The sequence below is a fragment of the Anguilla anguilla genome, chromosome 8, assembly GCF_013347855.1.
Source record: "Anguilla anguilla isolate fAngAng1 chromosome 8, fAngAng1.pri, whole genome shotgun sequence".
Lineage (NCBI taxonomy): Eukaryota > Metazoa > Chordata > Actinopteri > Anguilliformes > Anguillidae > Anguilla > Anguilla anguilla.
Window position 1 is genome coordinate 45,832,057 of NC_049208.1, and position 27,392 is coordinate 45,859,448.

The 27,392-nt window shown below is 46.7% G+C and overlaps 2 protein-coding genes across 2 annotated transcripts; both read left to right on the plus strand.

The window, feature by feature from the left end:
• The first annotated feature begins 7,749 nt into the window (after nt 1-7,749).
• On the plus strand, nt 7,750-10,717 carry mllt11 (MLLT11 transcription factor 7 cofactor). The gene is made up of 2 exons (XM_035430141.1): nt 7,750-7,906; nt 9,256-10,717. The coding sequence occupies exon 2, from the start codon at nt 9,262-9,264 to the stop codon at nt 9,532-9,534; it is 273 nt and encodes a 90-aa protein (XP_035286032.1). The 5' UTR covers nt 7,750-7,906; nt 9,256-9,261; the 3' UTR covers nt 9,535-10,717.
• A 1,462-nt stretch (nt 10,718-12,179) lies between these two features.
• On the plus strand, nt 12,180-24,900 carry gabpb2a (GA binding protein transcription factor subunit beta 2a). Its single transcript, XM_035430625.1, has 10 exons — nt 12,180-12,332; nt 14,636-14,743; nt 15,451-15,618; nt 16,798-16,995; nt 19,606-19,741; nt 20,277-20,444; nt 20,824-20,945; nt 23,526-23,813; nt 24,587-24,617; nt 24,872-24,900. Exons 2-10 carry the CDS (start codon nt 14,636-14,638, stop codon nt 24,898-24,900), a joined length of 1,248 nt encoding a protein of 415 aa, XP_035286516.1. The 5' UTR covers nt 12,180-12,332.
• The last annotated feature ends 2,492 nt before the right edge of the window (nt 24,901-27,392 follow it).

Consider the following 27,392-nt stretch of genomic DNA (forward strand, 5'->3'; position numbering starts at 1 on the left):
ACCTTTGTTGATTTGTGCCCTTAAAACAAATTAACCAGAGTCATTCCGATTCCTATACCCATATCAACACAAATGAATCAACCTCCTATCTGAAAAAAAAGGCATTCCACAAATTAATAATAAGCACGTCAGTCTAACTGAAGGATATGTGCTGACAAACACTTTAGGCTGTAAACTTGTATCACATTTGAGAGCTTTTTGTTAGTTTGTTTCAATGTTTTGAAAGGCTGCGGTGTAGTATAATAATGGTTAGAGAGCTATGCTTGTAACGCTGAAATTGTTGTACACAGTAAAAATTTCAGTGTTAAATCATCTCTTATAGAGTACATATGGTTCCTGTTGGTCTAATATACTTTGTTAGAGTTGAATTAACCCTGGACATTTTACTGTATATGACAGCACTGAATTGCTTCAGTAAATATTTAGCTGTATGAACTGATTTTTTATGGAAAGGGTGTGAGTCACCGATAATCTGCCAAAAGCTCCCCCTACGCCATCCAAATAGGCTAATGTATTAAAGGCATACTATGCAGGATTTCTGTCTTGAAAATATTATAAAATAACCATGCTAAGGCATATCTATAATGCACTGGCAACCATTGTCTTTATGCACTTTCGCCAAATTTGTGGACCTTATTTGTTATTTTAAAATGTTTCTGGGACGTTCCTGGGCGTGGCAAACCACGCCCATGGTTGCAACCAGAACCATAGAAAGAGAGAGTTGCGACACTCTTGATCTCATTTACAGTATATGCATTAATATTTTTATCGTGCTTCTATGGTCATAATTACTCACATTATGTTAAGATATTCACATAAACATGCACACAAAGTGAATATGGAAATGAGGAGTAACAGCTCGAGGTATGATAATACGATGTACACACTATAGATCAGATATAAACACTATCTAGTAGTGTATTCATATTTATAGTACTGTCTATAGTGTTTATATCTGAGCTATAGTGTGTACATCGTATTCTTATCATACCTCGAGCTGTTACTCTGCATTTCCTAGTGTTTACATTTCATACTGTTTATACTGGTGTTCACACTGTATATATCTCAGCGTATTCATACCACTCTGTTCATACTGTTCATTCTGTTAATACTGTTCATACTGTATATATCTTAGCGTATTCATACCACTCTGTTCATACTGTTCATTCTGTTAATACTGTTCATACTGTATATATCTTAGCACATTCATACCTACCCTTACTGTTCATTCTATTTATAAATTATACATATGTACATTACACTGCACAGCACTTTACTGCTTCTTTTGCACTTCTGGTTAGATGTTAAACTGCATTTCATTGTATCAGTACTTGTATTCTGTGCAATGACAATAAAGTTGAGTCTAATCTAAATATCAATCATGCCAGCAACTGCTCAATTTAAGCCAAGAAAGAAGTTTGGTCAATAGTACAGAATATACAAGGCAACCAATTGCATTCATCAAAACATTTTATTATATAATATGTCCAGGGAGAGGGTAAAAGTCCAGTCTGTCCACGCCCTGGTGATCTTCATGTAGTCCATCTTTTGCTGTGAGGAACGCCTGTTCCGCCCAGTACAGCTCGAGTGCCGGCTCACTGTTGCTGTGTGCTGGCCATTCTTCTTCACACAGCTGCATCACTCATGCGCACACACTGTCCCTCTTCAGCTGCTCTGTCAGCTCTTCCAGGTAGGCAGTGCTCGCCGGGCAGGTTCTCCATTATCATTTCCACATAGATGTTTGTGTTCTCAAAGAACTCCTTTTCCTCTGGTGTTTTTCCCTTCTTCACAGGAGCATGTGACAGCGTATCGGCTGTCCACAGGCACTTTCCTGGCACATGAGCAATGCCCATCAGGCGCATCTGAAAACTCTGAATCTGTGGAGGGAGAGCATCCAATGCTTGAGACCCCAGGAGACTCAGGAGAGGCTTGTGATCTGTCTCCAGCTGGAAGTGTTGATGAGAAAGATGCCGAACCTTTCACAAGCCCAGGGCAGGCCTAAGGCCTCCTTTTCCACTTGCGCGTATCTCTACTCCGTCTGTGTGAGAGACCGCGACACGTAGGCTACCGGTCTCCACTCCTCATCCCATTTTTGGAGAAGCACACTCCCTAAGCCATAAGACGACGCGTCTGCTGAGACAATGCATTCCCTATTCGGATCGTACATGGCTAACACCGGTGGTGGGGACGCATCTTTCAGATCTTGAAAAGCTCTGGCCTGCTCGACGCCCCACAGCCAGCAGTTCTTCTTTGACAGGAGGTCTCGCAGAGCCTTGTCTTTCTCAGCCAGCTGCGGGATGAACTTCCCCAGCTGATTTACCCTGCTGAGAAAGCTCCTCAGCTCTCTCACATTTGTCGGCTCCTCCATGTTCCTTACAGCCTCTGTCTTACTCGGGTCGGGGCTAATGCCGCTGGCGGAGATCACATGGCCAGGAAAGGTTACCTCTTGTTTCGACAGGTTGCACTTATCGACGTTCAGGGTGATGCGCGCCTTCTGGGTCTTCCCCAGCACAACATGCAGACGAGCGTCGTGCTCCTCCTGCATATCGTCCATGTGGCAGATGACACCTTTGAGCCCCTCCGTGACCTCAGTCACCATTCTGTTCTGAAAATGTTCGGGGGCAGAGGCAATGCCGAAGGGCAGCCAATTGAAATAATATCGGCCGAAGGGTGTAATGAAGGTTGTGTCAGGATGCGTGGGGGGTTTGGACCCAAACGCAGAGGGGGAAAAACTCAAAACTCCAAAGATCAGAACAAAAGACTTTACTTAGAAAAAGGGAACAAAAGGGAACAAAAAGCCTCGCAGGGCAACTTTCAACAAACGAAGGAAAACTTTAAAACAACACAGGAACAAAGAAAATCCACAAAATCCAAAACACAAGGAAACCAGAACATGGGCAGGAACACATGGAGCAGGTACTTGAGTAGGGGCTTACGCACAAAACAACCAGACATAACCAAGGATCCAGCACCTGAGTCAAGGGAGAGGGAAACTTAAATAGAACAGACACTGACGAGACACAGGAGGGCACCATGAACAATCAGGCCACAGAGAGGGAAGGGAAAACGAGACAACCAGCAAACACAAATTGGATAATTGAGAATAATAATACAATTAAACAGGACACAAACCAAAGTACCGCCATCTGGCGGCCCAACAAGGAAACACGGACAGGAACACAGAACCATGACAGGTTGTGTACTTCGCTGAATCTTCAGTCACGGGTATTTGCCAAAACCCCATATTGGCATCCAACTTGCTTAATATTCTGGCTCCAGCCAGCATTCCCAGTGTTTCCTCCACTGATGGCAGGATGTACTTTTCTCGACACACTGACTCGTTGAGGTTAGTGAGATCCACACATGTGCGTACGGCACCTGTCTTCTTGGGCACCACTACGATGCTGGAGTACCAGTCTGTTGGCTCCTCGACTCTGCTGATCACCTGAGGCTTTCCATGCGGGACAGTTCTTTCTTGACTTTGTCCATCAGTGGCAATGGAATCCTCCTGGGCGTCTTCAACGAGAATGGTTGGCCCCCTGGTTTCAGCCTGATGGCATACGGCTACTGCACCTCACCAAGACTGCTGCGTAGCTTTGGGTAACTTGTCTTTAGCGTCTCCATAGTGATACTGTCTAGACGCGCCACAAGCTCCAGCTTACTGATAGCAGGCCTCCCCAGCAACGCAGTGTGCAGGTGTCGAGTGACATACACATCCTCCATCATCTCTTTCTCTCCTCTCCTCAGCAACAACCCGGCGATGCCCACGAGGTCTAGTGGACTTCTCCCTGGTCCCATCAGTGCCTTTGTTGTCTTTAAACACCGTGTGAGGTATGACTGTAAATGTTTTTGCCTGCACTGCCTGATGAAGACCCTGTTGGTTTTGAAATGTTTCTTTTTAGTCAATGAAGTATTGGGAGCTGTAATCCAGTGTGCGGATATCCATTTTCCTTCAGCTTTCTTATGTTTTGTCTGGTAGTGTAAGGTTACTGCTCAAACCTACTTTAACCTAGCTAGTAATGAGGAATGGTTTACATATGACATGTCTTACAGATATGAATGTTAATGAACGCAGGATACATGCCTACCCTCTTCTTGTCTGTTGGACAGGTCACAATAATCTAGTAGTGTTTATTACAATTTAATGGTTAGGAATGGGTTAAAAACTTGAAAGAAATATGAAGAAGGCAATCAATTGTCACTTCTTGGGAATATAACTGCCATTTGAATCAAGTTTCCAGGACCATTACTTTGGAATTGCTTTTCTCGGGTGACGTCAGCTGTTGGCAAATGGGATGAAAAGCATGGAGTTAAGAACGTTTTCTGTTGGAGCTATAACTAACGTTACATCTAGCTATACACACATGCACGCACGCACGCACGCACACATGCACACACACACACATACAGTACCTTCGGAAAGGATTCAGACCCATTCACTTTTTTCACATTTTGTTACAGCCTTATTATAAAATGGATTACATTTTTTGTTCTCATCAATCTACACACAATACCCCATAATGACAAAGCGAAGACAGGTTTAGAACTTTATTAAATAAAAAAATAAACTGTATGTATATATATCACATTTACATACAGTGAGCAAGCACCATAATTCATTGGACAGTAACACATTTTTTGTTATTTTGGTTCTGTACTCTAGCACTTTGAGTTTGAAAGGATACAATGAGGTTGAAGTGCAGACTGTCAGCTTTAATTTGAGGGTATTTTCATACATATCAGATGAACCGTTTAGAAATTATAGAACCTTTTGTATATAGTCCCCCCCCATTTTCAGGCATCAAAAAATATTGGACAGTTTAACATAATGTAGAATAAAGTAATCATTTTTAATATTAGGTTGAATATCCTTTGCATGCAATGACTGCTTGAAGTCTGCGATGCATAGACATCACCAGACGCTGGGTATCTTCCCTGGTGATGCTCTGCCAGGCCTGTACTGCAGCCATCTTCAGTTCCTGCTTGTTTCAGGGACTTTTTGCCTTCAGTCTCCTCTTCAGCATGTAAAATGCATGTTCAATTGGATTCAAATCCGGTGATTGACTAGACCAGTCAAGGATTTTCCACTTTTTGCCTGTCAAAAACCCCTTCGTTGCTCTAGCAGTATGTTTCGGGTCATTGTCTTGTTGCATGATGAAGTGCCGTCCAATGAGTTTGGAGGCATTTGGTTTTATCTGAATATCTAAAATATTTCTGTAGACTTCAGAATTCATTGTTCTACTTCTGTCTGCAGTCACATCATTGATGAAGACAATTGAGCCCGTTCCACTGGCAGCCATACAGGCCCAAGCCATAACACCCCCTCCACCATGTTTCATGAACGAGGTGGTATGCTTTGGATCATGAGCATTTCCTTTTTTTCTCCACATTTTCCTCTTTCCATCACTCTGGTACATGTTAATCTTTGTCTCATCTGTCCACAAGACTTTGTTTCAGAACTCTTGGGGCTCTTTTAGGTGCTTTTTAGCAAACTGTAATCTCACCTTTCTGTTCTTCAGGCTTATCAGTGGTTTGCATCTTGTAGTCCTGCTGGTGTAGTCTTCTATGTATGGTAGACTTCATCTACACATCTACACATCTACACCTGCATCCAGGAGAGTGTTTTTGATCTGTTGGGCTGTTGTCAGGGGGGTTTTCTTCACCATAGAGAGTATTCTCCGGTCATCCACTTCTTCGGTCTACCGGGTCTTTTGACATAATTGAGTTCACCAGTTGTTTTTTTCTTATTAATGATGAACCAAACTGTTGACTTGGGCATGCCCAGGGTTTTTGCAATGTTCCTGATTGATTGATTTTCATTTCTGAGCCTTGTGACGGCCAGCTTAATTTGCATCGACACTGCTGTCTTCCTCATGTTGTCACACCCCAACAACAATCTCCAAAGGCAATTGCAAAGTCTAGAATCAAGACTAGACATCAACAGCTGTCTTCTGCATTCACTAACGACACAAATGAATACACCTGCCTTACAAAACACATCTGTGAAGCCAATTCAACAAACATTTGTAGTACCTTAAAATGGGAGGACCATGTACAAAAAGTGCTGTCATTTCTAAATGGTTCAGCCGATATGGGTGATACCCTCAAATTAAAGCTGACAGTCTGCACTTCAACTTCATTGTCATTGTATCCTTTCGAACTCGATGTGCTAGAGTACAGACCCAAAATAACAAAAAATGTGTCACTGTCCATTGAATTATGGTGCTGACTGTAAGTATTCAGACCCTTTACTCAAATACTTTGAGGCACCTTTGGCAGCGATTACAGCCTCGAGTCTTCTTGGGTATGACGCTACAAGCTTGGCACACCTGTATTTGGGGTATTTCTCACATTCTTCTCTGCAGATCCTCTCAAGCCCTGTCTGGTTGGATGGGGAGCATTGCTGTGCAGCTATTTTCAGGTCTCTCCAGAGATGTTTGATTGAGTTAAAGTCCAGGCTCTGGCTGGGCCACTCAAGGATATTCAGATTAGTCCCGAAGCCACTCCTGCATTGTCTTGGCTGTGTGCTTAGGGTCATTGTCCTGTTGGAAGGTGGACCTTTGCTCCAGTCTGAGGTCCTGAGTGCTCTTGTGCAGGTTTTCATCAAGGATCTCTTTACTTTGCTCCGTTCATCTTTCCCTTGATCCTGACTAGTCTCCCAGGTCCTGCCGCTGAAAAACATCCCCACATCATGATGCTGCCACCACCATGCTTCATCGTAGGGATGATATTGTCCAGGTGATGAGCGGTGCCTGGTTTCCTCCAGACATGATGTTTGGCATTGTGGCCAAAGAGTTCAATCTTGGTTTCATCAGACCAGAGAATCTTGTTTCTCTGGATCTGAGAGTTCTTCAGGTGCCTTTTGGCAAACTCCAAGTGGGCTGTCACGTACCTTTTACTGAGGAGCGGTTTTAGTATAGCCACTCTACCAGAAATGCCTGATTGGTGGAGTGCTGAAAAGATGGTTGTCCTTCTGGAAGGTTCTCCCATCTCCACAGAGGAACTCTGGAGCTCTGCCAGAGTGGCCATCAGATTCTTGGTCACCTCCCTAACCAAGGCCCTTCTCCCCTGATTGCTCAGTTTGGCTGAGCGGCCAGATCTACGAAGAGGCCTGGTGGTTCCAAACTTCTTCCATTTAAGAATTATGGAGGCCACTGTGTTGTTCGGGACCTTCAATGCTGCAGAAATGTTTTGTACCCTTCACCAGATCTGTACCTTGACACAATCCTGTCTAGGAGGTCTACAGACAATTCCTTCAACTTCATGGCTTGGTTTTTGCTCTGACATGCACTGTCAACTGTGGGACCTTATATAGACAGGTGTGTGCCTTTCCAAATCATGTCTAATCAATTGAATTTACCACAGGTGGACTCCAATCAAGTTGTAGAAAAATCTCAAGTATGATCAATGGAAACAGGATGTACCTGAGCTCAATATTGTGTCCATATCAAAGGGTCTAAAGACTTACATAAATGTGATATTTCAGTTTTTTATTTTTTAATAAATTTGCTAAAATTTCTAAAAACCTGTTTTCGCTTTGTCATTACAGGGTATTGTGTGTAGATTGATGAGAATAAAAATGAATTCAATCAATTTTTATAATAAGGCTGTAACTTAATTAAATGTGGAAAAAGTGAAGCGGTCTGAATACTTTCCGAAGGCACTGTATTAGTCTATTGGACATCTCGATGATACCGGCAATTTGGTTTGGCCGGCTGTGGGCGTGGCTATGGCGCTGAAGACTCGCGGTGGGAGCGCGCACCGCGCACTTTCAGCAGAGGCAGGAGTCGCTGGCGCGAGCATTGCTCAGTAGCTGAACAAAAGCGTCTTTTCATTGCGAAGCAAGGAATTGCCACAAAAGGAGGGCTGTTCTGTTCGCTGCTGGGACTAGAGGGGGAAAAAAACGGTAAACTGGCGGCTTTGAATTTCCTAATTTGGCTGGCGACGGGGTCGTGTCATTTTTACCATTGCATGGTTATTATGAGGTCCACCCAATGCACCTGCGCCAATTTTCACAGATGGAGCATTGTCAATTTGTATTTTCAGTTAATATTAGCGATTTATCACGATAGAGGGATATTTCACATTAATACATTTGAAACACGGATCTTTTAGTTTTAAGCGCAATGTTTATGTTCAGTTTAGATGCAGACTAAAATGGTGTAAATGTGAGACGGTTTGCGGCTCATTGGCTTAGTCTATACGCGATTCTTTGAAAATAACCAAATTCGCTTTCCCTGCTTGTAATCATTTGCATGTGATTGCATTTGCGTTTATTAATTGCATGTTCGAAAAGCTTTGTCATAAGCTGTGACGCCCAGATTTGGATGTGAATGCAGTTTCCGACCTATATTTAGGATGAATTGGCACTGCATGACCCGCTGACTTAAATTAGACGTTAGTTGGGCGAGCAGACGTGATGCTGTATACGGACAAGAAAAGGACGAGCGAAACATTGCGAGATAAAATTCGCCGGTGGGTGTGGGACACCACCTTGTAGTTCCGAAATAAAGGATCACTCAGCGCTGCAGGACGCAGATGGATGATGGATACATAGGATGACGTCAGGTGCCGGTTATATGGTTTCCGTTTTCGCCCATTCATTGCCCGTTTAGTTCTTAAGGATCTCAGTCCAAAAACAGAGGCGACTGAATGCGCGTTGTCCGTTAGTTTCGTGATGTATGGCGGATATTCGCTGGGTGACGAGGCTGTTTGTAATACGCGTCAAACTCGCAGCATCCTAGCGAGCGCAACATAATACGGGTTAGAGACACCAGCGCCTAAAAATAGTGCGAAATGGTATTAAATTGGTAAGGCCATCATCTGTGAATTTACAGGTCAGCTGCGGCTGACCAAACTCTGCATGAGTCTCACTTCTCCTTTATCGGTTGCTAGTTAGACTCAGACCTGGAGGAGATCCGTTTCGGATACTGACTCAGTCGGTAGACAATATCTGGTTGAGAAAATTCAGCTTTCATGAATCTCAAGTGGGCGGAGCCGTCATAGGTCATCACCAAGGTCCTACTAACCAATCAACACATTGCTGCTCTCCATAGTAATGCACTTATTCCTTAAAATCTGAACAATTGGGGACACAACATGCGTCCATCGCTGTCATTACAGCAGCAGATTAGCTGCACCTCCACTCCTTAAAGATAGGCCATTGGCTTTAAGAAAATAAAATAAATTGACATACAGGAGTTCTCCCATGTCAGACTGTTAATCCTTTTTGTTCCTTTGCTCCCCCACCCTCAGTTTGCAATGCTGGACACCCCGAACACCCAATATGATTCCTTCCACTTCTGGAGGCAGCCAATCCCGGATCTGGATCTGTCCGAGCTGGAGGGCCTGGGATTGATGGACGGGCCGCCAATCAAGGGTGGCCAGGTGGAGAAGAAACAGAAGGGCGGGCAGAAGGGCCAGGATTGGGTGAAGAGCAAGGAGGAGGTGGAGCTATCAGAGTACAACTCCTTCAACTACTGGAGAGAGCCAATCGCCAGTGTCGACTTGCTGGACTTCACCCTGCTGCTGTAAGACCCCGCCCCGCCCCCCCCCCCCGTCTCCATGGCAACCTTCACCTCTGATCTCACCCGGATAAGACCACGTCTTCGTTTCTGACCTGCTGTAATATGAGAAACTGTGGAATTTAAACTGGTACCATAGTATTTGTAGTTTCAAGAAAATATACTGTGAACTGCCGCACAGTGTTGAACGCTAATTGGTCCAAACTGTAGACACACAAAGTGGTGCACAGTGGTAATGTCTTCACAAGTGTATGAAATTTTGTCCAGTTTGACGTTATCTTGTCACAGCAAATTGCATGGCAACAGGCTCCCTTCAAGCACTTAAGGAAATGATTTCAGCTGTTTTCTGAATTTCCCAGAACACAGATGTCAGGACCTTGTCTGAGTTGGGGAACCAGCTGTACTAATATAAATATGGTTCCTTTAAGAGTTTTGTGAAGAGGTGGTTTTGCGCAAATTCTCTCTAAAGAGAACTAGAGCTGCACTGCAAGGTGACAAAAATGGAAAAGTGGATAGGAGTGATGCCTCTTCAGCTGTGCCTGCTTTTGAATTAAACTAGGTCATGAGTCAGACAAGGAAATTTGCCTTGTCTGACCTTGTAAAAACATAAAGGAAAGAAACAGTCTGATTGTGTTAAACAGGAAAGCAGATTTATTAGTTCAAGCCTTCTGCAAGCCAAAAACACCATAGTCCACTTTGCGCTTTATACAAACTTTGCCTTTTTGAGACACTAAGTAATTATTAACATTAAAACAATTATTTATTTGGTAGAATTCATTATGCTGCTTCAGTCTGCTGTGGGCAGCTTGGTTTCTGGGTATTGTAGTTTGAATGTCAGAGGGGGGAAAAGAAAGCAGGTGTAGCTGGTGCCATAGGTGTTACAACTTGGAATGTATGGTCAAGTTGCCGCATAGTATGTATCTTTTGAAGGTAAAATGTTACATGTTGGCCCCAAGGTATCAACTCGAAACACTGTCTAACTGGTAACGCTGCCTACACCAGCCAATTGTTTCCAGGGGTGATGGTTAGATCTTGGATTGGCACTTGTGAAATAAAGAAGTCTGAACAATAAAAAGCTTGTGTACGTTACTTTATTCAAATGTTAAATTTATGTTAAGTACTGACTGCATTATGTGAATGTCAAATGATGGCACAGGCATTATCACATGCAAATTAAACAATTTATCCAGTCAGACTGTGGAAATTTTATTTCTGCTGCTATTATGACCAACATAACATTTCACCAAAACCAGAAGTGACTGAAAATTGGCAGGCATCAGTCTCGGGGGAACAAAGTAAACTGAATTTGGTGGCGGCCCGATTAGAATTGCAAGAAATTCAAAACTCAACTGGCTTTCGTGCAGTAACCGTTTGGTGTGCCTGCCACCCACAAAACATTCCCAAATAAAGCCAAGTCTGGGCCTCAACCCTCACATAGGTCAGTGATAGGGCTCAATCTATACACATCTCCTGGGGACTCCAGGACCTCTTGCAAAATTTAATGAACCTTTATATATGTAGGGTAGGTTGACTGATACACGTTCTTTAACAACCCCCCCAAATAGCCTAACTTGGGATTTGAACCCAGGACCGTCTTGCTGTGAGGAGAGTTCCATCAACTGCACCACTATGCGGACCAAAAATGGCAGCCATTACTAAGTGGACCATTCTAATCAATTTTTAAAAATAATTTTAAAAAGTCATTGTTGCGCTAGTGGTTGGTTATTTGGTGCATAATTACCAATGAGTCAGAGATTGCAGGTTTGATTCCCAGGTGGGGAACTGCCATGCTATACCCTTGAGCAAAGTTAGTTAAGATGAATTAGGTCAGTAAATATCCAGTTGAATAAACAGTATAAAATCAATGGAGTCCTTCTGGATGAGGGGTCATTTGTAATGTAGTCCAGTGTGCTATGCTGGGGAACATCTGCTGGGGAAACTGTGACTTTACAGGTGAAAAACAAAAACAAAAAAACAAGTCCAAATTCAGGTTTTATTAGACAAGCCACGGCACTGAAATCCACAAAGTAACGGGGCAGGGAGAGAAACTGACCTCTAATCTGGGCCCAAAATGAATCTTTGCAAATACCAGTTTATCGCTCCAAAATTATGTAAAAATTCCTGTCCCGTATGGGATCTTTAAAAATATAATCATTATTCAGCGATAAATTCGCTTCATTCTTTGCGACCTATGCAGCATTCAAAACGACAATAGCCACGCTTCCCACTCCTGCACCTAAATACTGAGATCATAGTTTAAAATTTAGGGCCCATCCTCAATGAGTTCATGTGCACAGATTAAAGGGCACGTATTATCCGTCCAACTCATCTTTCCGCGGCGAACATTACGCGTAACTAACATCAAACACACATTATTGGGCCCAATTATGATTCTTAACATAGTCATGTTGTGCAGTCTTTTACTATGCGTCACTGCCCCCTACGACTTCATCGCACACGCCAGTGTCCCTTTAGGTTTATCGTAAAGTTAATCACTAAAATACTAAAAATGGAAATCAAATGTTTGTTTTATTGAGGACTTGTATAGCTGTCGACTATTAAATTCGAACAACATCCCGTAGCCCGAAATTCTATCAAGTATTCATCCGCCCAACGAGAGGGCGTCCGCCTTCAGTTTCCACTTCCGGTGTCGCCAAAGCCGCCATCTTTGAGCAACTGCAATAATAAATATTTATTTTTCAAAAGTTGTAGTAAGGGAAGAAAATGCACGAACTGTTGTCGAAGGAGTAAGATATATGCTCGTAAAGTTAAGTTAGCAAACGACATTTCCCCCACTGACTCAGTGAGGTAAGTAACTGAATCAGTTACAATATTTCAAGACTAGTTCGCTAGCTAACTAGCTAAAATTAAAGGCTGTTAAGTTAGCAAAACTTGCCTTTTTCGCTAGCCAGCTGCTAGCCGAATTTAAAAATGGCTCTTTCGCGGTCTTTGGCGCGTTAGCGATTTGAATTAGTTGCACATTGTTTTGGAGCTTTACAGGGCTCTCGCTAGATTAGCATTTATACACGTGTTCTAGTTAGACCGTTACTTTATTTAGACTATACGATTAGGTCAATAAAACATTCTTATTTGCTGGCTTGTCTGGAGTGGTTGCCAATACCTGACAAGAGTTGGCCAATTGGCTAGTAACGTTAACGTAGCTACTTTAAACCTAGCTAGCTAACATTGGCTACTCACTGTTTTGCTGAACTGTGCGCGGAGATCGGAGCGCATAAGTTGGCGAACCATTTGTTTTGGTAAGATGGGTAAAGATGAACTTACTTATGCTGCCGCTTAACAAGGTCACTTACTGAAAATGTAACGTTAGTTAAACGACGAAGCATAAGATTGCTAACCAACATTACGTTGAAAAGTTGTTGAAAAGCATGTCTCCCGACCGTGAGAATGTTTACCGACCGGATGTGGAAGTAGTTTTTTCTCTTCGTGTTTAAATAGGAATTTCAGATCCGACTTCCCCCGGAACACCAACAACTAAATAATAAAGACAGTTTCCTGTCTAGTCTTGTGTTTAAATTGAGTTAATGGTATACTATGTAGGGGAAGTGATTTACACATGCGAACGAACACTTTCGGTGCTGTTTTAGTTCGCTGTGACCTGGCTATAGCAGTAAGATGGCTGCTCGTCCTGCCATGCTTAATTACACTGCTGTTTGTGTGCTCCCCTTGCGCGTCTCCCTGTCTGGAGCGCAATGTACTCAGTCTACAAACAAACGGTTGTTTGTGTAGCGTAGCTAGGAAGCTAGTTGGGTGAACTACGTTGGTGATGCTCTGTTATTGACGCTGATACCCGCGTAAAGCCTCGCTAGTCACGTAGCTAATCGGCTACAATCGAGAAATAAAGGCAAACAAGACAAGAGGACGAGGTCCAAACTAGTCTATGAACGACGCTTAACTTTGGTGGTAGATTGCGCAACTGTATAGCCTCGATATTTATTCTCATTTCTCCAATTAAGTGCATATTAATTGATGGTCATGTTTTTAAAATATGACCGCTTATAAAACTTTGGTTGATCAGCTTTTGACTATTGACTTTGATGCAAATGTGTAATTTGGTATTTGTGAACGAAATGACGGACAGCAGTTCTTCTCTGACGTTATTCTGGTAAGACATTACTAGGGTCAGTTGTGGAAGGTAACTCGAAAAAACCACACGCTTGCGTGCACCGCTCTTGGAAAGCGCGCCCTTCAGGGAATTCTTGTTACATTGTAGCTCCATACCTGCAATTCACCATAAGGCCTGCAGGGGCACGCTCCAAATTCCTCGGACCAAATGTTATATTTTTTTAACCCTTCCTTGCTCTCTACCCTTAATGCAAGATAGTGGGTTGTTGGAAGTGTTGGGGGAAGGACACACCAATGGGTGTTTTTAAAGGTCTTTCTATGTATTTAAACCCATTAAACAAATACTTTGAACACAAATATTGAACCTGACTCAACGATGGTAATAATGGATAGCATTTCTATAACGCTGTTCTAAGTAAAGCTTTTTTTCAGAGAAGTGGTACAGTGCAGCATCATGTAGTACCCACTAGGGTGATGCACAGCAGTCATTGTGGACCAGAATGCTCACCAGAGGGAGGGAATTATTCTGCCAGTTACACTTAGGGTGATTAGTAATAATAAAAGAGTTTTAAATTCACTTGAGCAATGAGTTGTTCAGTGGGGCTTGGCAAAAGTAATCACACAACTGCTTAAACTAAGCTCAGTTAAGACTGCAGTACTAGATTTGTGTGTGCGGCTGGTTTACAGTTGACATCTCAGTCAGACCTAATTCCACACATGAGGTGCAGGACCTGGGGGGTGGGCCCTCTGGCCAGGGGGGTGGGACCTATTGTATGAGTGGCAGGGCCTCTGGCCTGGTGGGGTGCTGCCTCTGGGCTGGGGGGTGGTGTGGGATTGGTGGGTGGTGCCTCTGGCCTGGGGGGTGGGGTGGGGTTGGTGGGTGGTGCCTCTGGCCTGGGGAGGCAGGGCCTCTGTCATGGGGGTGAGAGTGGTGGGTGGGGCCTGTGACTTGGCAGGACGGGGGTGGTGTGGGTGGGAGGTCCCCGCCCCTGTTGTGACCCAGCTATGCTCCACCTCTCCTCTCTAAGATGTCGCTGGTGGATCTGGGCAAGCGGCTGCTGGAGGCCGCGCGGAAGGGCCAGGAGGACGAGGTCCGGACGCTCATGGCCAACGGCGCCCCCTTCACCACAGACTGGGTAATGCGCCCCCGCCTCCGTCACCGGGACACTGATCCGCACCCCACCTGACTCCGAAACTGAGCAACTCTCAAAAAACCACACTCCACCTCACCCTGAAACAGAGAAATAAGATGGGACCGCAAGGGTTATTTTAAAAATGTATATTTTTTATATTGATTCATTATTTATTTTTTCTTTTTATATTTTGCTGTGGCATGGATATTATACGGCAGGTTATGTTTTTTGTTTTGGGATGTATGTATTTCAGGCTGCTTTAAGGAAGCCACTGTTTTTATTGAATTATTATTATTTTTTTTTCATTTATGAAAAAACTGAAAGGAAAAGATTGAAGCGGGCGGCGGAAAGCAGTTTGGTTTGTAAGCGGTTGTGCAGAGGCTGTGCAGAGGTTTCTTGGGGTCGATTTCATTTCGGTCCAGTGAGTGAAATTGCCCTCCTGAATGGGAGCAAAATGTTTTCTGCAAACAGACATTACGGCATTCAGCAGACGCTCTTATCTTGAGTGCCGTAAGGCTTCATAACTCCATGACTTCGTAGGACTTCGTTATGATGTCATAACCGCAGGGTTAAAAAAGAATCATGAGACAATCTCTGTACCTTTACGGTGTACCGCTTTTATAAAAATGTAAATAAAAAAATGGGTTTGAAAACCCATGGGTTTTTCGGTAACTGGGACCTGTTTTTTGGGAACCTTTTCTTGTGGGTAGCTGGGAACGTCGCCCCTGCACCTGGCCGCCCAGCACGGACACTACTCGACCGCCGAGGTGCTCCTCCGGGCCGGGGTCAGCCGGGACGCCCGCACCAAGGTGGACCGGACCCCGCTGCACATGGCGGCCGCCGAGGGCCACTCCTCCATCGTGGAGCTGCTCGTCAGGGTGAGCTCCGCCGCCGCCCGGAACACCACAGCGCTGAAACGCAGCCGTCCCGTGTGTGATCTCCCATTTGTGTTCTTTTCAGTTTTATTAGTGCTCTTTTTAAATACCTGAGTGTGTGTGCGTGTGTGAACATAGGCACACGCCCACGCGAACATACACAAGCGTTCACACACACACACACACACAAGTGTACACACACACACACACACACACACACACCACCCTCCAATCACCTTATTTTTAGCCTTTAACATTGAAGCAGCTGTATGAGGACTCTGTTGAGCACATTTGGTTTGTCAGAAGTCAGTTCAGTGCAGTCATTGCAGCTGTTGAAGTGATTATAGTAGGTCTTTGTTCTCATTCTGTGTCCTTAATATATCCTTCATCGTACTGTTCCTCTCACACTCTTCTTCTCGCGCTCTTCCTCTTGCTCTCTTCCTCGCATACTCTTCCTCTCGTACTTTTGCTCTCACACTCTTCCTCTCCTGCTCTTCTTCTCACACTCTTCCTCTCCTGCTCTTCCTCTCACACACTTCCTCTCCTGCTCTTCCTCTCACACTCTTCCTCTCCTGCTCTTCCTCTCACGCTCTTCCTCTCCTGCTCTTCCTCTCACACTCTTCTTGCACTTTTCCTCTCGCACTCTTCCTCTCCTGCTCTTCCTCTCATGCTCTTCCTCTCCTGCTCTTCCTCTCACACTCTTCTTGCACTTTTCCTCTCACACTCTTCCTCTCACGCTCTTCCTCTCCTGCTCTTCCTCTCACACTCTTCTTGCACTTTTCCTCTCACACTCTTCCTCTCACACTCTTTCTCTCGCATTCTTCTTCTCGTGCTCTTTCTCTCACACTCCTCTTCCTCTCCCGCTCTTCCTCTCCTGCTCTTCCTCTCACTCTTCTTCGCGCGCTCTTCCTCTTGCTCTCTTCCTCGCATACTCTTCCTCTCGTACTTTTCTCTCACACTCTTCCTCTCCTGCTCTGCTTCTCACACTCTTCCTCTCCTGCTCTTCCTCTCACGCTCTTCTTGCACTTTTCCTCTCACACTCTTCCTCTCACACTCTTCCTCTCACACTCTTTCTCTCGCATTCTTCTTCTCGTGCTCTTTCTCTCACACTCCTCTTCCTCTCCCGCTCCTCCTCTCACATTCTTCCCCGCGCGCTCTTCCTCTGGGACCCTTCCTCCCCAGCAGAGCGGCGCTGACATCAACGCCAAAGACATGCTGAAGATGACGGCGCTGCACTGGGCGGCGGAGCACGGGCACCGCACGGCGGCCGAGCTGCTCGTCAAGTACGGCGCCGACGTGCACACGCTCAGCAAGTTCGACAAGACGCCCTACGACATCGCCGCCGACAACAACAACGGCCAGCTTATGGCGCTGCTGCAGGTAGCGTACCCTGTGGGGACCTCGCAAAGAGAGGGTGTGTGTGAATGACCTGTGGGGACCCCAGAAAGAGAGGGTGTGTGGATGACCTGTGAGGACTCCACAAAGAGAGGGTGTGTGAATGACCTGTGGGGACCTCGCAAAGAGAGGGTGTGTGGATGCCCTGTGGGGACCTCGCAAAGAGAGGGTGTGTGAATGACCTGTGGGGACCCCACAAAGAGAGGGTGTGTGAATGACCTGTGGGGACCTCGCAAAGAGAGGGTGTGTGGATGCCCTGTGGGGACCCCACAAAGAGAGGGTGTGTGAATGACCTGTGGGGACCCCACAAAGAGAGGGTGTGTGAATGACCTGTAGGGACCTCGCAAAGAGAGGGTGTGTGGATGCCCTGTGGGGACCCCAGAAAGAGAGGGTGTGTGAATGACCTGTGAGGACTCCACAAAGAGAGGGTGTGTGAATGTCCTGTGAGGACTCCACAAAGAGAGGGTGTGTGAATGACCTGTGGGGACCTCGCAAAGAGAGGGTGTGTGGATGCCCTGTGGGGACCTCGCAAAGAGAGGGTGTGTGAATGACCTGTGGGGACCCCACAAAGAGAGGGTGTGTGAATGACCTGTGGGGACCTCGCAAAGAGAGGGTGTGTGGATGCCCTGTGGGGACCCCACAAAGAGAGGGTGTGTGAATGACCTGTGGGGACCCCACAAAGAGAGGGTGTGTGAATGACCTGTAGGGACCTCGCAAAGAGAGGGTGTGTGGATGTCCTGTGAGGACTCCACAAAGAGGGTGTGTGTGAATGGCCAGTTTTCCTTTCTAATGTCACACTTCCCGACTTGTTTTCTATTGTAGCCACGTGTAATAATGCAATGTCGCCCCCTTGTGGCAAACTAGTGGTGTTAATTTTATTTTTCTTAAAAGAGTAGGTTTTCCAGAATTCAGTGTCTGGATCAAGTCAGTGTTCTGGAGCTCTGTTTCTTTCAATCACCAGTAGTGATTGTTATATCAGCATTAGAATGTTCAGTTAAGAACATTCTGATCACATATTCTGATATTGCACCTTAAAAGGTTAAATCATGCTGCCTTCCTGTTTTCAGGGGAAAGTGAGAAAGTGTGCTTCAAGGCACAGCTCTGATGTGTTCAAGCTCATAATGAAGGACATGTGATAAATGCAGTGTGTTTTACACCAGGTGTGTCATACCTGGGACTGAACTACGCACCACTGTCAGACAGCTACTGACATCGTTGTGTGTGCGTGTGTGTGCATGTGTGCACGTTTGTCTGTTTGCGTGTCTGTGTGTCTGTATATATGTGTGTGTGTGCGTCTCTGTGCGTGTGTGGATGTGTGTGTATACCTGTGTGTGTGTGTCTGTGCGTGTGTGTATCTGTGTGTGTGTGTGTGTGTGTGTGTCTGTGCGTGTGTGTATCTGTGTCTGTGTGTGTGTCTCTGTGCGTCTGTGTGTGTGTGTGTGTGTCTGTCTGTGCGTGTGTGTATCTGTGTGTGTGTGTGTGTCTCTGTGCGTCTGTGTGTGTGTGTGTGTGTGTGTGTGTCTGTGCGTGTGTGTATCTGTGTGTGTGTGTCTCTGTGCGTCTGTCTGTGTGTGTGTGTGTGTGTATCTGTGTGTGTGTGTGTGTCTGTCTGTGTGTGTGTGTGTGTTTCTGTGTGTGTGTGTGTGTGTGTCTGTCTGTGTGTGTGTGTGTGTGTGTTTCTGTGTGTGTGTGTGTATCTGTGTGTGTATCTGTGTGTGTGTGTGTGTGTGTGTGTCTGTCTGTGTGTGTCTGTCTGTGTGTGTGTATATATGCGTGTGTGTGCGTCTCTGTGTGTGTGTGTGTCTGTGTGTGTGTGTGTGTTTCTGTGTGTGGATGTGTGTGTGTGTTTCTGTGTGTGTGTGTGTCTGTGTGTGGATGTGTGTGTGTGTGTCTGTCTGTGTGTGTGTGTGTGTGTGTTTCTGTGTGTGTATATATGCGTGTGTGTGCGTCTCTGTGTGTGGATGTGTGTGTGTTTCTGTGTGTGTGTGTGTGTATCTGTGTGTGTGTGTGTGTCTGTCTGTGTGTGGATGTGTGTGTGTTTCTGTGTGTGTGTCTGTGTGTGGATGTGTGTGTGTGTATCTGTGTGTGTGTCTGTCTGTGTGTGTGTGTGTGTGTCTGTCTGTCTGTGTGTGTGTGTGTGTGTCTGTGTGGATGTGTGTGTGTTTCTGTGTGTGTGTGTGTGTCTGTGTGTGTGTGTGTGTGCGTCTCTGTGTGTGTGTCTGTCTGTGTGTGTGTGTGTGTGTCTGTGTGTGTTTCTGTGTGTGTGTGTGTCTGTGTGTGGATGTGTGTGTGGATGTGTGCGTGTCTCTGTGTGTGTGTGTGTCTGTGTGTGTGTGTGTGTGCGTCTCTGTGTGTGTGTGTATCTGTCTGTGTGTGTGTGTGTGTGTGTGTGTGTGTGTGTGTGTGTGTGTGTCTCTGTGTGTGTGTGGATGTGTGTGTGTTTCTGTGTGTATGTGTGTCTGTCTGTGTGTGTGTGTGTGTATCTGTGTGTGTATCTGTGTGTGTGTGTGTGTGTGTATCTGTGTGTGTGTGTGTGTCTGTCTCTGTGCGTCTGTGTGTGTGTGTGTGTGTGTGTTTCTGTGTGTGTGTGCGCAGGAGGGGATGCAGAACCAGGTGAATGTGAACGTCGATCGCAGCACCAGCAACGCCATCGGCCCTCAGTTCATCCTGTCCTCCGGGGGCGTGGTCAACCTTGCTGACCTCATCTCCTCCACCACCAAGAATTCCTCAGGTAAGGCGGGCTGCCCCGCCCCTTCTGCTGCTCAGCCACGCCTCACGCAGGTGAGATGGGGAGAAAGCATCAGACTGGTGAGGCAGCTAGTCAGTCTCTAGCTAGTTAGCAAATCAAAGAAAGCAACAAAAAAAAACTGCCTGGTTAAAACAAATCTAATTAAAAGCGTGAATTTATACGGCTGTTTTATTTAATCCAAATAAAATTTAGACTGAAATGCAGAAATGGAAGTGTAAAGAAAAGGGAGTGATGTGATGGAGGGGATGGAAAGGGAGAAGAGTGAGAGCCCAATGTGACCGCTCTCTTCCTCTCTCTGTTTGCCTCTGTCTCTCCCTCGCTCTCTTTCTCTCTTTGTCTTTCCCCCTCTCCCTCTCTGTCTGTCCCTTTTTCTCCCTCCCTCCCCGTCTCTCCCTCCTTCTCACTCTCTGTCTCTCCCTCTCTCTCCCCTTCTCTCTCTCTCTCTCTCTCTCTCCCTCTCTCTCTCTGTCTCTCTCTCGCTCTCTCTCTCTCTCGCTCTCTCTCTCTCTCTCTCCAGGAGAGATGGAGGAAGTCATCGCTGCTGACTCGGTGGACTCGGCAGTTCAGCACCTGGTTGGAGACGGGGGTCAGAGGGTCATCACCATAGTGACGGACCAGCATGGCAACCTGCAGTCCGGAGGCCTGGGGCAGCCCTTCTTTGTGACCATGCAGCACGGGCAGCAGAGTGAGCACCACCAGGGGGCGCCCTCGTGCACCCATCACACGGGTCCTGTCCAGTGCAGAACAGGGGCTCCAAAAAGTCTAGCTGAACAGTGGAAGTTGTCCCAGAATCCATTGCGCCACTGAAACGTGAATCTAAAATAGTTACTTAGAATAAGTCTTGCAGATTACTGACGATTTTGAAAAAAAAAAAAAAAGAATTCCTCTTTCTTGTGGTTGTACACTCTGGTCATCACACGTTTTGTTTAGAATTCTCTATCTAAAGAGGATTTACAGTGTGGGTTTGGCCCACGAGTACTCAGGTTGGGAGGTTGGGGGCGGAGTTTGGGGCGGGGCTTGACAGTAGGGCGGAGCCTATCTCTGACCCTGTGTTTTTCGTGCAGTGGTTGCCGTGCCAGCGGGCCAGATCACAGAGGAGGTGGTGGAGGAGGAGCTCCAGCCCCCGCCAGCCCGTAAGAGGCGAATGGACACGTCGTCGTCCAATCACACGGAGCCAAAGGGCAAGGTCAGTGAGGCTGAACGTGGGTCGTCTTTGTGTCACGTGCTTATGCTGTAACGTAGAGTGACTGAGTGAGCGAGTGAGTGAGTGAGTGAGTGACTGAGTGAGCGAGAGTGTGAGGGAGGGAGTGAGTGAGTGAGAGAGTAAGTGAGTGAGTGAGAGTGTGAGTGAGTGAGTGAGTGAGAGTGTGAGTGAGTGAGTGAGTGACTGACTGAGTGAGAGTGTGAGTGAGTGAGTGAGAAAGTGAGTGAGTGACTGACTGTGTGAGAGTGTGAGTGACTGAGTGAGCGAGAGTGTGAGTGAGAGAGTGAGAGAGTGAGAGAGTGAGAGAGTGAGAGAGTGAGTGAGTGAGTGAGAGTGTGAGTGAGTGAGTGACTGACTGAGTGAGAGTGTGAGTGAGTGAGAGAGTAAGTGAGTGAGTGACTGACTGTATGAGAGTGTGAGTGACTGAGTGAGCGAGAGTGTGAGTGAGTGAGTGAGTGAGAGAGTGAGAGGGTGAGTGAGTGAGTGAGTGTGAGTGAGTGACTGACTGAGTGAGAGTGTGAGTGACTGACTGTGTGAGAGTGTGAGTGAGTGACTGACTGAGTGAGAGTGTAAGTGATGTGTGAGTGAGTGACTGTGAGAGTGTGAGTGAGTGAGTGAGAGTGAGTGAGTGACTATGTGAGAGTGTGAGTGAGTGAGTGACTGTGTGAGAGTGAGTGAGTGAGTGAGTGAGAGTGAGTGAGTGACTGTGTGAGAGTGTGAGTGAGTGAGTGACTGTGTGAGAGTGAGTGAGTGAGTGAGTGAGTGACTGTGTGAGAGTGTAAGTGAGTGACTGTGAGAGTGAGTGAGTGAGAGTGTGAGTGAGTGACTGTGTGAGAGTGTGAGTGAGTGAGTGAGTGACTGTGTGAGAGTGAGTGAGTGAGTGAGTGAGTGAGAGTGTGAGTGAGTGTGTGAGTGAGTGAGAGAGTGTGAGTGAGTGGGTGAGAGTGTGCGGGAGCATGGAATGGGTGAGAGTGTGCGGGAGCATGGAGTGGGTGAGAGTGTGCGGGAGCATGGAGTGGGTGAGAGTGTGCGGGAGCATGGAGTGGGTGAGAGAGAGAGTGTGCGGGAGCATGGAGTGGGTGAGAGTGTGCGGGAGCATGGAGTGGGAGAGAGTGTGTGCGGGAGCATGGAGTGGGTGAGTGTGTGAGTGACTGAGTGACTGAGTGAGTGAGTGACTGAGTGAGTGAGTGAGTGAGTGAGTGAGTGAGTGAGAGAGTAAGTGAGTGAGTGTGAGAGTGAGTGAGTGAGTGAGTGACTGTGTGAGAGTGTGAGTGAGTGACTGTGTGAGAGTGTGAGTGAGTGAGTGACTGTGTGAGAGTGAGTGAGTGAGTGAGTGAGTGAGTGAGTGACTGTGTGAGAGTGAGTGAGTGAGTGACTGACTGTGTGAGAGTGTGAGTGAGTGACTGTGTGAGAGTGTGAGTGAGTGAGTGAGTGAGAGTGTGAGTGAGTGACTGTGTGAGAGTGTGAGTGAGTGAGTGAGTGACTGTGTGAGAGTGAGTGAGTGAGTGAGTGACTGTGTGAGAGTGTGAGTGAGTGACTGTGTGAGAGTGTGAGTGAGTGACTGTGTGAGAGTGAGTGAGTGAGTGAGTGAGTGAGTGACTGTGTGAGAGTGTGAGTGAGTGACTGTGTGAGAGTGAGTGAGTGAGTGAGAGTGTGAGTGAGTGACTGTGTGAGAGTGTGAGTGAGTGAGTGAGTGACTGTGTGAGAGTGAGTGAGTGAGAGTGTGAGTGAGTGTGTGAGTGAGTGAGAGAGTGTGAGTGAGTGGGTGAGAGTGTGCGGGAGCATGGAATGGGTGAGAGTGTGCGGGAGCATGGAGTGGGTGAGAGAGAGAGTGTGCGGGAGCATGGAGTGGGTGAGAGAGAGAGTGTGCGGGAGCATGGAGTGGGTGAGAGAGAGAGTGTGCGGGAGCATGGAGTGGGTGAGAGTGTGCGGGAGCATGGAGTGGGTGAGAGTGTGCGGGAGCATGGAGTGGGTGAGAGAGAGAGTGTGCGGGAGCATGGAGTGGGTGAGAGAGTGTGCGGGAGCATGGAGTGGGTGAGAGAGTGTGCGGGAGCATGGAGTGGGTGAGAGTGTGCGGGAGCATGGAGTGGGTGAGAGTGTGCGGGAGCATGGAGTGGGGAGCTCTTAGCTGTGTGAGGGACTCTGTGGAGCTTTAGCGGGGGGTCGGTGTGACATGAGCAAGAATAACCGCCGTTTCCCTGGGAACGGTCTCCGTGACAGAGAGATGAAGCTCTCTTTCTCTTTCGCTTTCTCTCTCTCTCTCTCTCTTTCTCATTCTCTTTCTCTCTCTCTCTCTCTCACTTTCCGTTTCAAATTTGGAATTTGTGTTCAAGTACAAACTGAATTATTGGCTGGATTAACATTTGTAAATGTTTCTAAAGTGTACAGCGATACATATAAATGAACAAGCATGAAGTGCTAATTTAAGAAAAATAATCCCTTTCTCTCTGTCTCCCTCTGACTGTCACTGTTCCTCTCTCTCCCATTCTACCTTCCACTCCTTTCATCCCCCCTTCCTCTCCATCTCCCTCACCCTCCTGTGTTCCCCCCCCCCCTCCCCAGGGGGAGATGGACAGCAGGGAGGTGCTGCAGAAGCAGCTGCAGGAGGCCAACCGCAAGGCGCAGGAGTACCGGCAGCAGCTCCTGCAGAAGGAGCAGGAGGCCGAGGAGTACCGGCTCCGGCTGGAGGCCATGGCGCACGGCCAGGCCAACGGCACCTCCGCCCCGGGGGAGGAGGAGCAGGAGGAGGTGGAGCAGGAGGAGGTGCAGACGGTGGTGGTGCTGGCACAGGAGGTGGCTGAAGAGGAGGGGGGGGATGTGGCAGGAGGAGTGAAGGAGGAGGAAGTGGTGGTGGAGGCGGAGGAGGTGGAGGCGGAGCCCGAAGGGGAGGCGGAGCCCATCGCGGAGGTGGCCTCGTAACGATGGAGCCCCGGAGATGGGCGGGCGGACGGACGGACGGACGGAAATGGGGATTTGGGACAGACGGACACACCAGCCTGTTTCCAGTTTCATGTCCACAACAATAAACTTTTCTTTTTTTTTTTTGTTTTGTATAAAGAAACTGATTCTTTTTTTCTTTATTTTTTTTTACATCTGTTGTTGATCTATCTTTTTTTATTAGTTTTTTTTCAAAGTTGTGTGATGAAGAATATCTGGAACAGGCGAAGAGCACTGGGCATCCCGAGTCACATGATTCTGAACCCCGCCATGCCCCTCCCCCCCAGGCAGCCCCACGGGGGAGGGGGGGGCGGGTCCTAACGTCCCTCCACGCTTGTCACCCCTCCACCCCCTGACCGCAAGCTTTTTGGGTGTTTTACAGACGCTTGGGGATCTTGTACTCTAAGAAAAACCGTGTTTGGAAACTAGCTAAGCCTGAGAGTCCCGGTGGTGGTGTGGGGTGGGGGTTTGGGGTGGGGGGGTCTGCTGTCTGTGCTGGTTTATCCTCAACACTTTCAAACTCTTTATTCATTAGTTCCTTTTGTGTCTTCAGGAACTCCCATATCCATGAAGTTTTTTTTGTTGGTTTTTTAAATTTAATTTAATTTTTTACAAATTTGCCAAGATGCTCGGAATTCCTCTGGAGTGTCTCGTGACGTGTTTCCCTCTCTCTGGTCCCGGTGCAGTCTGAGATCGTTCGCTGTTTCGCTCTCCGAGGTGCGGCGCGGCACGTGTTCCATTTACACACGTTCCCAGTGCACTGCGCCCCCCCCCCCCCAACCCCCGCCCACTCATTGTGTGTGTGTCACAGCTCACCTTTTACGCGACCCCCCCCCCCCACTGGCTGACTCCATCTCTTTTTCCTCTCTGTCCTCTTCCTCTTCCGATCTCTTCTTCATCTCACCTCTACTTCTCCTCTCACCCTCTCGTTCCCGTGCCTCTCCCGAGGCTCATCCACGCGCCCCCCCCAGGCCCCCTGCGGTCCCGCACAGCGCTGTAATTAAGGGCTAATTGTTTCTCATTACGCTGTCAGGAGCTTCGCCTTCAGCGTCTCCGGGGTGGTCCTGCTTCCTGGTGTCAGACAAACATCTCTTCCCCTCTCTCTCTCTCTCTCTCTCTCTGTCTTCCCCCCTCTCTCCCCATCCCTCTCTCTCTCTCTCTCTCTACCGTTCTCTGTCTCTCGCATGCTTACTTTCTCACTTTCTGTCTTTATCGGTCAGGCTACGCTGGGTTTTATGTTCGGAGTGTGCGAAGCGTTGCCTGCTGGGAAGGGCTTCTGTCCGAGCCCAGTGCATGCTGGGCCTGGTCTGATTGAGGGCAGTCTTCCAGCGCCCGCGGCCTGAGTGAAGGGGCGTGCGATGTGACCGCCATACGGTCCGTCGGCAGCGGCTTCTCTCCCGCCGGTCGAGCCCGGTCTTTGCTGACGAGTGTGGGCGTGGCTCCAGGGCCCCTTTACCTGACCGCAGCTCGATTGACAGCTCAGTGGCCTGTGACCTCACTAATTACGCTGTTTCAGTGTTGGAACAGGCTCCTCACCATGGAAACATACTCCTCCCCTATTCATCGTGGAAACAGACTCCTCCCCTCTTCATCGTGGAAACAGACTCCTCCCCTCTTCATGATGGAAACAGACTCCTCCCCTCTTCATGATGGAAACAGACTACATCCATTCTCACTCCCTGGCATTGGAGTCAACCGTATATTCTTTTTTTTTCTTGCATAATAGTACAATATTATATCTATTAAAGACAATAAGTTAGGTCCCCACCCCTCAGTTTGACATGGACATTATACAGGTATATATATATATATATATTTTTACTCTAGAGACTGGTAATTGTTTTATACATATTGTACATACATGTTTGACTTTGTGTGTGTGATTTCTGAGTGTAAATGGGCTTTTTCCAGGTTAAGGGGATGTCTCTGGGGGGCAGGAGGGGTGAAGTTCTGGTGAAATAAACTAGTTTAACATGCGTAACCTGCGCAGGTGTCAGCCTGGTGTTTTGAGGATATAAAAACTTGACACAACGCCCACTCAGCCCATCTGTGAGTGAGTCTGCCTGTGCTTTCTCCCCAGTGTGAAAACATTATGAGTTTGCTTCTTTATAAACTGATGCCTGCCAGCATACGCCTGTTAAAGTAGGTTATTCTGGGTAGGGTCAATTAGCACCCACAAAGCTGGAACAATACCTAATGCCCCCCCACCATTTGTTTTGTTTGCTACACTTAACCTGTTTAGATGGGTGAAATGTCCCAGAAATTCCAAGTCAATCTGGAACAAAGCTTCTAAAACACTTCTGGTTAGTCTTAGATCTTTTAAATTGGCAGCACTCTGATCCTTTAAAAGGGTCCCCTAATGGGTGGAACCGGGGTGCACGGAGCTTTTCGGCTGCTCTTGAGGAGGTTTGGGGAGGTGTTGGAGGGAGGCCTGTCTTTGGGGCTCCTTCACAGTAGGAATGGTGTGGACTTCGCTTTGTCAAACTTCCAGGTCCTCCGATTCCACCATGGCTGCAGTAACCGTGTGTCCTTTCTTTAAACACGTTGTGTTTTTTAAAAATGTATGTATGTATGTGTGTATAGGAACACTATCAGGGATCGTTTTACAGGCTTTTTTAAAGAAATGAGACAACAGAAGCCAATTCAGCATAAATGTAAATGTTGCAGAAAGAAAAACAACAAAAAAGGAGGAAGTTAAAGGAATTCCTTTTTTAAGAAAAAAATTAAAAAGCAGATCAATTCTTTTTTTTTAGAATTCAATAAATATGCACTCATTTGCCATTTGTGTTCTCTGTGTTCGGTCATTGGCTCGATTGGCAGGGTTCAAACCGTAGAGTATGTAATATGTAGAGACAGCCAATGGAAACCTATGGGGAGCACATCAGAACCAGGAAGTACAATTTTTTTGCTCAATAGACATGCTCAGTTGTGTCCTTGGTTACATGCCTAAATCACATGTACAACGAGGATAGCACAGACATAAATAATAAAAGATTTTTAAAATATATTTTAGTCTTCTTCCTAATACAATGCAGTTAGCATCAATATTTCAGTGGAAGTATTTTATTTTTGCTGTCAAAAATGAATGGAGCCCAATGGGGAGACTTGCTTTTTGAGTGTAAATCATAGATTGATTGTATTTGGTTTCAAAAACCAAATATCAGAAGATATCAGCAGGGGGCGGCATTACATCCAGTGCTGAGGTGGAGAACTGAAAACTGGCCCTTTGGTTCAAACCTGCAACCTGCTTGTGTCCTCAAAGTATGTGCTGTCACCTGAGCATGAGGGTGCAGTGTTTAGTGTTTTAGTTCGCAGTATGCAAAAAATATATTCCATACTATTTTCTGTCCATACTGGGGAAGACGTCCTCCCCTTGCTCACGTACTGCTGCGAAGCTGCGGCTCGTTTTTAAAGCGATTTTTGTGACCAAAATGGTAGTTTGCTTCCTGAAAAGTATGCTCCAAAACAAAGTTTAAATAACAAAACACTTTA